General features: G+C 40.4%; 1 protein-coding gene across 1 annotated transcript; it reads right to left on the minus strand.

Moving 5' to 3' along the window:
• Positions 1 to 2,605: 2,605 nt before the first annotated feature.
• Positions 2,606 to 8,337, minus strand: BBS10 (Bardet-Biedl syndrome 10). Its single transcript, XM_002920647.4, is given in 3 exon segments — positions 2,606 to 7,018; positions 7,020 to 7,661; positions 8,088 to 8,337. Coding segments are annotated over 3 exon segments (2,163 nt in total). The 5' UTR covers positions 8,273 to 8,337; the 3' UTR covers positions 2,606 to 5,682.
• Positions 8,338 to 10,160: the final 1,823 nt, after the last annotated feature.

The raw sequence follows: 10,160 nt of genomic DNA on the forward strand, positions 1-10,160 counted from the left end.
CCTCTCTCTCAAATAAATCTTTCAAAAAATTTTTTAAATAAAAAGTTGCAGGGAAATCACTCTAGAGAATTATAAGATGAAATAGAAGCAAAGGCCATAGGAGGGCTGCTGTGGATAAGAGATGAGGCGATTTGGGCTGGGACAACAATTGTGAGAAATGGGTGGATTTGAAATCTAATTTATACGTGAAGCCAGAAGGATTTGCTGATAGTTGTCTATGGAATGTGAAATAAAGTTTAGTGTCAAGGTGTCTCTGACGTTTTTGTCCTGAGCATGTGGGAGAGTAGTGGATGCCATTAACTGAGATGGGACACCTTTAGGGGATGGGAAATAGCAATTCTGTTCTATACAAGTTAAGGGTGAGTCTTCAAGTAGAGACTGGGTTGGCAGTTCAGTGAGTGAGCTGGGGCTTCATAGAAGAGGTTAGCTAGGAGAATAAAATCTGGAATTATCAGCATGTAGTGGTATACTAAGAAATCACCTTTCCACCTCTTCCCTACGTATGTCCTCTCCCCCTGCCAAATTACTGCCCCTACCCCTCTTAGTTTGTGTATTCACTTAGAGCTTAGGTTGCTACCAAACCCTTTATTACACAGCTGCGTTGAATAACTATAACATAAAGCAGGAACAGAGAGATGGTTCCTGAGCTGTAGGTTTCATTTTCTCTGCTGGCCGTGCTGACATATTCTATTCCTTTTGAGAGGGGTAAACAATATTTGGTGAAAGTTTAGGCTCAAATTGCATCCCCCTTTCCTCTCCCTTAGTCTGAAACATGGATACCATGCCGCTCCACTTCCAGTATAATATGATTAAACAGCTCCCCTGGCTAACATAGTTACGGCTATTCAACAATCTAATGCCTATTGCTTGGAGAATAAAAATAGCTTGTGCTGGCCCAATTAAAAAAAATCAGGAGATTCATAAAAGTTATTGGGTAAATGTATTTGAGGGAGGTGGTCATGTAACCTCAGAACACAGTAATAAAAAATTCTGTTGAGAAGTTAATGCATATTTGTCCTTTTCCCCCTTCCATGGCGTGGTAGATTTTATTTTCCAAAATAGCTGCTTCAACATATCTCATCCCACATGCTCTTCTACTAATGTGACATTGACACTCTTCCCCTTGAGTGGTGGGGCCTATGTTCCCTGTCTTTGAACTTCAGCTGACCTTTGTGACGGCCTGCTCCCACAGAATACAGTGGAAGCTGTCCCCCTAAGGCCAGGCAACTCCCACAGCCATGAGAGGTAATAATATAGTAGCTCAAATCTGGTAAGTTTTGAGGTTATTCATTATGCAGCAGCAGAAAGCAGGAACATGGTCTTGACTTTTAATTATCTTTACGTTTTCTTTGGTCTTGATTCTTTAATTTATATTTAGATTTTACAGTAATTTTGTCTGTTCTTATTGCAGGTCACTTCAAATCCTTTGTGGAAGAGGGTTTAAGTACAATGTAAACACATTTTTTAAAGTGCTCTTCTGGGGGCACTGGGGTGGCTCAGTCGGTTAAGTGGCTGCCTTCAGCTCAGGTCATGATCCCAGGGTCCTCGGATCGGAGTCCCACATCTGGCTTTGCTCAGTGGGGAGTCTGCTTCTCCCTCTGCCTCTGCTCCCCCTGCTTGTGCTCTGTCGCTGTCAAATAAATAAATAAAATCTTAAAAAAAGGGGGGGGCTCTTCTGTCTACCTTGCTGATGTAAACTCGCTGGTATTATTCTGTAAATGATAAAGATACTCCATGAAAGCTCTATCACCACTTCTAAGGGATTTTTTAAAAAAGATATTAGAAGAGATTTAAAAGAGAAAAGATTGCTTTGTGTGGACCTATTTTATATTTTCTGCTCTTTCTCCCCCAAAACAGATCCTTCCCCATGAAACTTTGATGGAAATAATTGTGACCTCATCTACAAGGGTCAATTCAGTCAACAAATAGTTCTTCAATAGACATTTATTGGCTACTATTATGTGCTAGATATTAGAGCAGGTGCCAAACATACAAGCACCCAGGCCCAGCTTACAAAGGGACTTCTGGGCTCCTGATTACTTATAGTTAATAAAATGTGTATCATATGCAAGGTCATATGTCCGGGCACGTCCAGAAGTCTTTGAATGCTTTCAGTGATGAAGTATTTAAAGTAACAACAACAAAATAAAGCAAAACTATCAAATGATCTGACAGGTAATTTAAAAAGTGAATGGAAAAAAAAATTGTACAGCAATTTTACAGTAGGTTCGTACATCTATGAATTCAGTATAAGAAACAGCTAATTGGGGCACCTGTGTGCCTCATTCAGTCAAGCGTCTGACTCTTGATCTCAGCTCAGGTCTTGATCTCGGGGTTGTGAGTTCAAGCCCCATGTTGGGCTCCATGCTGGGTGTGGCACCTCCTTAAAAACAAAAAACAAAAACACCAGAGCTAATTTATTCTCCCCATAATCACAGAAATGAAATATTATCATATTAACCTTAAAAAATGAAATTACAGGGGCGCCTGGGTGGCACAGCAGTTAAGCGTCTGCCTTCGGCTCAGGGCGTGATCCTGGCGTTGTGGGATCGAGCCCCACATCAGGCTCCTCTGCTATGAGCCTGCTTCTTCCTCTCCCACTCCCCCTGCTTGTGTTCCCTCTCTCGCTGGCTGTCTCTGTCTCTGTCAAATAAATAAATAAAATCTTTAAAAAAAATGAAATTACAGTTAATGTAAAAGATCATGAGCTACCACAGGATGTTAGTTTTTCTTTTCTTCTTTCTTTCTTTCTTTCTTTCTTTCTTTCTTTCTTTTTTTTTTCTTCTTTCTTCTTTTTAAAAGATGTTACAGTTTAATACATTCTTAGTCACTACTTTTTCAAGTTTTACTGTAATTAGAATTTCAAAATCTGGTTTCCTAACTTTAATCTCAATCCAAGTAGTCACATCCATTAACTTTTCAGGACAGGGGCATGAAGGTTGAAACCACAGCTGTTTATTTACCCCTGTGTCTTCAGCATCTGGCACAGAGTAGGCACTCATTAAGAATTTGTTGAATTTGTGGGGCGCCTGGGTGGTGCAGACGGTTAAGCCTGGGCTCTTGGTTTCAGCTCAGGTTGTGATCTCAGGCTGGTGAGATCCAGCCCAGCTTGTGAGCCCTAAGCTCAGGGTGGAGTCGGCTTCAGACCCTCTTTCCCTCTGTCTCTGTTCCTCTACCCCGCTCTCTTTCCCTCTAAAATAAATTTAAAAAAAATTTGTTGAATTTATCAACTGGAAACATGTATTTAAGAGAATGGATTGAAGGTAGCGGTTTTATACAACGGGAGCTTCTGAATACTTGGTACAAACATAGCCGTGCTTTGGGTGTTGCAGAGAACTATAGTATTACATGCACTTATAAACCTTTAAAATGAAATATATTGTAAAACTCACACTAGAAATAAAGAATTTTTGGCAGATGGTGGCTGCGAGCAGGCACCCCAGCTTCGCAAAGGCTCAGGTGCGACCCAGCCCACGGCCGGCCGCCCTGTTGCCACGATGCCCAAGAGGAAGGTCAGCTCCGCAGACCCAGCGGTGAAGGAGGAGCCTAAGAGGAGGTTGTCCTCTAAACCTGCTCCTGAGTGAGTGGAAAGGAGGGCAAAAAGGCAGCAGGAAAGGTAGGTTCCAAACTTAGGAGACCCTGGTATCTGGGAGCTGCTGCAGTGCTACTCCACGTGACTTTTTCCTGATGAAAAACCATCCCCTGCGACACTCAAGTCTTGTGACATTGTTAGTGACTAAGATCGTGACTGTGAAGGTCTCAATCAGATGTCATACTTGCCTGAAACGTAGAAATTTTCTACTTTCCTACTTAAATTTTATATTGCAATAATTGCAGTGACTGATTTCTGTTTTCTGGCCTGGGTTAAAAAAAAATATTGGGTATGGTCATACCGGTTTTTTATGGGAATATAACATGTTACATTCATTGTGCTCCAGAATTTGGAAGACTTAAAAAGACTGAAAATACTAATAAGTCTATCTTGCGAAGGAAATCCATTCTTGCACTGCGTATACCACAGTTAGTGCTTGCCGTTCCTCGGATACTTGGCTTATTGCTGATAAAGGTCTCCAGCCAGGGTGCAGGGAATCCTGTGTGCAAGGGTACATCAAGACTTGTGTTCTCCTAGAACATAATGCTTTAAGTGTTGTGTTTTGTTTGTTTTGCAACTATGTATAGAGTACATTACATCCTTTACCCTAGTAACTCTGAATTAACCCTTAACAACATTAGAGTTGTCTCCCTGGAATAGATTCATGATTGCATTGCTCAAATGGAAGGTCTTTGGAATGAAGTTGTTCTTCAGTCTATGTAATGTTTGAACACTTAAGTTGGGAAAGCAAAGTATATGTACATCACCATAACTTTCATTTTGGGTGTAGCATTGAAACCACCCTCTGCAAAGCTGTCAAGGTCTTCAGGGGAAATTCACAGCATGATTAACTTCTGCGCACTCAAAACTCAAGTGAGAGTTTGATGTTAGACTCCTTTTCTAAAAGTATAGGTGGAAGCTTAGCACTGCATAATCAAATCTTTATTTAAATGTTGTGCAGAAATGAATGTCAAAGTCTCAAACTTTTTTTTCAGTAAAAGTTCTTTTTTTTTTCAAGTATTCAAAGAAGGTATAAGCACAGTATGTTAACTTAGTATTTCTTACAACAGAAGATAAAACAATAACTCTGTATAAAAAGTTAAGTGAAATAGGAACTTTTCATGAAGGCCAAAAAACGGCAGATCTTGTTGCAGAATGATGGCATGAACTACGCACTTTTACCCATCTTTGATTGTTTGTTTGTTTGTTTTTTTAATAAATCAATCAGCTGAATTACAAAAAAAAAAAAAGAATTTTCGAACTATTTATTACTATTGAACTCTGAACCATATGCACCAAATACAAGAAAAGCCAGCACATACATGAATTATTTTTACAAGCTCTTAGGGGAAGGAGAAAATGATAGTATGCATTTCATAGCCTTTCTGAAACTAACTTTTAACTACAGAAATGAAAGTAAGTTTACAGTGCACAAAGTCATATTTCCGGTTACATATTCAGTGGTGTATGGATAGTGAAAAAATATATCCAGGCTTTTCCACAGAAAATGGATATAAATAAGGGGACATATAAAAGTAAAAACTAATTTAATTTATATGCTTAAGAAAAAAAAATCAAGACTTTTATTCATTGCTTTAGAAATTATGAGAAAAATTATTTTACATAAAGTAAACACTGTATTTTATATTTTAAACCATTAAAATAGGATGACATCTGAAGATCCCATCTCAATTTCAGATTAAATGATTCTATGAACTAACTAAATACAGAAAGCTGAGGACGGATGAAGAGATTGAAAAAAAGATACAGAAAAGTAAAAAGGAGCTATAAGGAAACACCCTCCAACATACACACGAACTAATACAGAGCTGAGACAGGCACCTGTAGGGGGAAGAAAGACATACTTAGTTGGATCTTGGCTTCCCCATGTGGAAGGCTTCTTCCCCAGAATTGTTGCATGTTTTCTAATATTTGTCTGAATGTCTACTAGCCTCAGTGTACTTCTTCTATAGACTTTTTAAGTTTTGATGTTTTCCTAACTAGACTGAATTGATTTGAGAATCAGTTGTCACATCCTTCTTTATTGCTTGAGTTGAATTACAATTTTGGTTAATAAAAAACTTCCAATTTTATACTTCCTCTTCTGAATCTTGATCATACATTTCCTGAGGCTGTCTCTTAATATTGATTACCAAATCAATGGTTAAAATTTTTGTTAAACACTGAAGAACTGAAGTTAGTAATTGGTATTTACCAGCTACTGATTCCAAACCTGTCTGACTGCTCACGATGGGTTGATTGGTTTGCAGTGCATGGAGAGTTCTTATATATATTTGTGAAAAGCTGTCCTTTCCTTTCTTAGACTTATATAGCATTTGGGGAATGCCTAAAAGAGCATTAGCTATTATCATGCTAACCATGGTTTCTTCTGATTGCTGACATTTTCTGGCATAGTTGAGAAGATAGTAATGTAACAAGATCTCAAAATTACCACCCACTGGCAAAACACAACCTGCTGGTAGAATGGAGCAGTAGTAACTCTGGGAAGAACACATCTCCAGTGACTTCTCTCTCACTGGCAAAATGTTTCCCCTTCCAGCAATTTTTGTGACTTGTAAATTTTTGTAAGAAATTTCTATTCTAGTGTTTTCTGCTATTGAATTAGCAGAATTACTCTCAATAAATGGCTCATTGTCATCAATTATACTGGTTTTGGTTGGAGATAAACATCTCAGTGTTTCATCTGTTTGGTATGTATCTGCTGGTATCACTTTTGGTGTTGAACATGGAGTATATGTTTCTAATTCTATACTTGGATCTACCAAATTTGAACATACTTTTAAATATGTTTGAGTTTTTGCCAGTTTACCTTTGCTCTTTACAATTGTGCCCTGATACGGCCTTTGTATTAAGCCATTAACACTTTCTGGCAGTGGATTACTTTCTCTGCTATTCTTACAAGTAAGAGGACTTGATGTATGATTTTGATCACTGGTTTGTATCATGTAATTTAGATCAAGATCTTTAAATAACTGTCGAAGCATTTTAAATGCTCCACGTAAAGCATCTTCATGTTGTTCAACAAGACCCTGCACTGGTCCACAAAGAACTATACAGTGTGGTATAAATGAACATGTGCTAATCAAACCAAGATGAACATACCTTTTGGATCTCAAGATAAGGGGCTTACAAAATTTCACCAAAGCAGTGTTACAGATTTCATACTGTGAAGAGGCCTGTGGTAGTATAAAGGGAGAAAGACCCATGATCCTCTGGATAAGAGAAAGTTCTTCAGGTGATAAACACTCTACTACTGATATACCATTCAGTCCTGCATAATAAATAACTAACTCTGGTTGTTTCACACTAGACAGGAGCAATTTTACATTCTGACTCTGTAAATGTGTCATTATTGCTTTTGTCCTTCCCATAATCCAAAACTGAGAGGTCTGAAACTGTGCTTCTGTTTAGAATAAACTCTGATCCAGAAGTTGAAAAAAGAGGCTGAATGGTTTCTGTTACTATCACTATTCTTATGTCACCATCTGCTGGACAGTATACAGAAAAGTCTCTGTGAAGCACAAGCCCAGCTACGATCCTGGAATCTGAGACAGGAAGGCCGGTGACACCAACATTCAACTCTACAAAATAGTCATCCACTAAGTCAAATACTTCTTCAAATCCACTTTCACAAGCCATACACTTGAAAAAGTAGTTACACATCAATTGTGAAATAAAGTTGTGATTATTTCTCCCCACTCTTCCACAAAAGTATGCTTCTAAGAGCAGCTCTAAAGAGCTCCTACACAATGTTCTCTCTTTAGTGGATGAAGAAAAGATGGACAAAAAGTGTTTACTTAAGTAGTGGTCCATAATATAATCTAATATTTGTGTCTGAAACATTAGAAGAGCTTGAGAAATAAATTTCCACTGACAACAATTTTTCCAATGCCTTCTATAGGTTTGAATATTTTTGGAAATCAAAGAATCCTGTTCTTTCTCTGTGATTGTATGAAGTCCTCTGAGTAAATGACAAAGAAAGATAATAAATGTTTTAGCACCATCTCCTGTTTTTCTTAGATGACTGGAAACACAGGCCACCACCATCCTGTACAAAAAAAGAAATAAAGCAACTCAGATTTTCAGAGGGCTGCCTTCCCACATGTAAATCAAGTTGAAACCATAATTTCACAATTAAAGTCATAAAAGACAGTCTTTTATGACTGATGTTTTTAGTTTTACCTTCTACAAAGTTTTACTTTGCTCTATTTCAAGATTCTGGGGTTGGATGGAGAGAGGAGGAGGGAAATAAATGTTCTTGGGTATTTGCTAAGATTTGATTTCTAAAAGAACGTTCCACTGACCAGCGCTCTAACTCTAAGCATACATTGGTTTCGCCCAAGGTGAGTCTTCCCAGGAGCACAGGTTAAGGGTTCAGGGAGACGGCCTGGGGTGCCCGACTCTGGGTAGGAGAGTGGGACAGTAGTATCTGGCTATGGGACGCTCTAACGAGCCGGATGTGGGACGCGGGTACCTGGCTATGGGATGCTCTAAGTGTAGCGCCTCCAGGAGGCAGCCTCCATCCCGGCTGATCAGCACCTCGCCGGTGGGCTTCGTACACAGAACCTGTCGCCCCTCGGGCCCCACGCAGCAGCTCACGATGGTCTCCAGCACTTCCGCCACCTGCAACGCCACCTTAGCGGACCCCACGGCGGCCATGGCACGTAAGGTTCGAGGGGCTTCCGGCCGCGGGCGGTGGAACACTCTCACCGCCAGGAAGGAGCGAGGCGTAGCGGACGGAAGCGGAAGGGGCGGGGAGGAGGCCGCGCGCGGGGGTAGCTGGGCCTCCTTCCCCAGCGCGCCCTCCGGAGTAACCTGCTGTTCAGTCACCAGGGACAGGCGTTCCATAGTCTGCGAAGCTGGGCGAGCGGTCAGAACTTCTCCGGAGCTGTTCCTGGAGCGGAAACTGCCAGCCCTTCCCNCCAGCGCGCCCTCCGGAGTAACCTGCTGTTCAGTCACCAGGGACAGGCGTTCCATAGTCTGCGAAGCTGGGCAAGCGGTCAGAACTTCTCCGGAGCTGTTCCTGGAGCGGAAACTGCCAGCCCTTCTCTGGTCCCTGGGTGAATTTATTCCCTGCAGTGGCTTCAGCTGCCACCAAATCTGTCTCCCAGGAAACGTCTTTCCTCTCGGGAAGTCGGCACGCTAGGGGAGCCTATGTGGAGGTGGGAATGGGTCCCGCGGGTGGAACCGCGTTCGTGCCCCAACACTGACAAAACCTCTGCGTTGGACTCAGGAGTATTCTGTGTACATTATCATCAGTTGCTCTCCTAACCATCACAAAAACAGAAGGACAGCAGTAGACTTTATGCTTTCCGCAGTGACTTTGCCACATCTCCTGGGTACGGGTATTACTATGAAACCCCCAGCCACCAGTTTACTTTTTCTTTAGCAGAGGGGACAGATGTGAAAACTTAGCTACATTGGCGATCACTAGTATGCTTTAAAAACACAGTGGCCTAAGATTATTGGATAAAACTGCATAAGAAAACACAGGCAGAAAGAATATACTGTTTCAATACATCAAAACACACATTCTCTCAAGGTTTAAATGGTAAACAGTACGTAGGGCTTAAGATTTAGATCTCGGTTTGCTGACACTTATCTGTGACATTCAGTAAGTAAACTCTTGTTATCTTAAAAAATGGAGATAATAAAGGAAAAATCTCACAAGGTTTGGCAGTGAGAATGTTTGCAAGGAGTTTTTGCGTGGTGCCTGGCATATAATACTAAGCACTCAACAGTCAACTATTTACAGCACCCCCCCTCAAATTACTGTGATATTCACTAGTGTATGGACCCACTCTCTCTACAAGGAAAGGATTATTTTGTAAAGTGCAGAAGAGCCAATTAGGATGATAGCACAACACAGGACACCTACTAGAGTGCAGTCAATATTAGTAAGAAAATTATCTTGTAGATTTTTCATTGAGGTTGAACAATGAGAGGCTGTTCTCCTTACCTCTTATTCCTACGCATAGGACAGGGGAAACCTGTAAGCCCTCCTTTCCCTCTGCCCCCCCACCAATTAATAAGACAAAACCAACTATTAGCCAGAAACAAGTAGACTCTGGGGAGAGAGCAAGAATAGAAGAGGAAAGAGGATGGAAGAAGAGAGAGGAAAACAGACAGGAATGATTTGGAACTCAACTGATGTTGACTCCGTATGTATGGACTAATAAATGATTTGAGGGGAAAAAACTTTTTCTATGTAGGTTTTGTATATATACTTGTTTAATAGTAGGTTTTTTCCTGGTTCCACCCATCACAAAACAGTGGTGGATATAGCTATGATATATAGATTGGAGCAGTGGATTACTCCAAACTTTTAAAAGTAAAGTGCTACCATCAAAGTTCTATTTAAGTGTACTGTGGAAGAATGGACATTGAAGTTAGACATGGATTTAAACTCGTGCTTGCCATCACTCTTACTGTGTAGCTTCTGGAATCATTTAACTTCTCTGAGTCTCAGATTCTTTGTTTATAAAGTTGGGCTAACTTCCACTTACCTTAAGGTTATTACGAGTATTTAAGAAGAATGAATATAAAG

The sequence above is a fragment of the Ailuropoda melanoleuca genome, chromosome 15 (genome assembly GCF_002007445.2).
Source record: "Ailuropoda melanoleuca isolate Jingjing chromosome 15, ASM200744v2, whole genome shotgun sequence".
Lineage (NCBI taxonomy): Eukaryota > Metazoa > Chordata > Mammalia > Carnivora > Ursidae > Ailuropoda > Ailuropoda melanoleuca.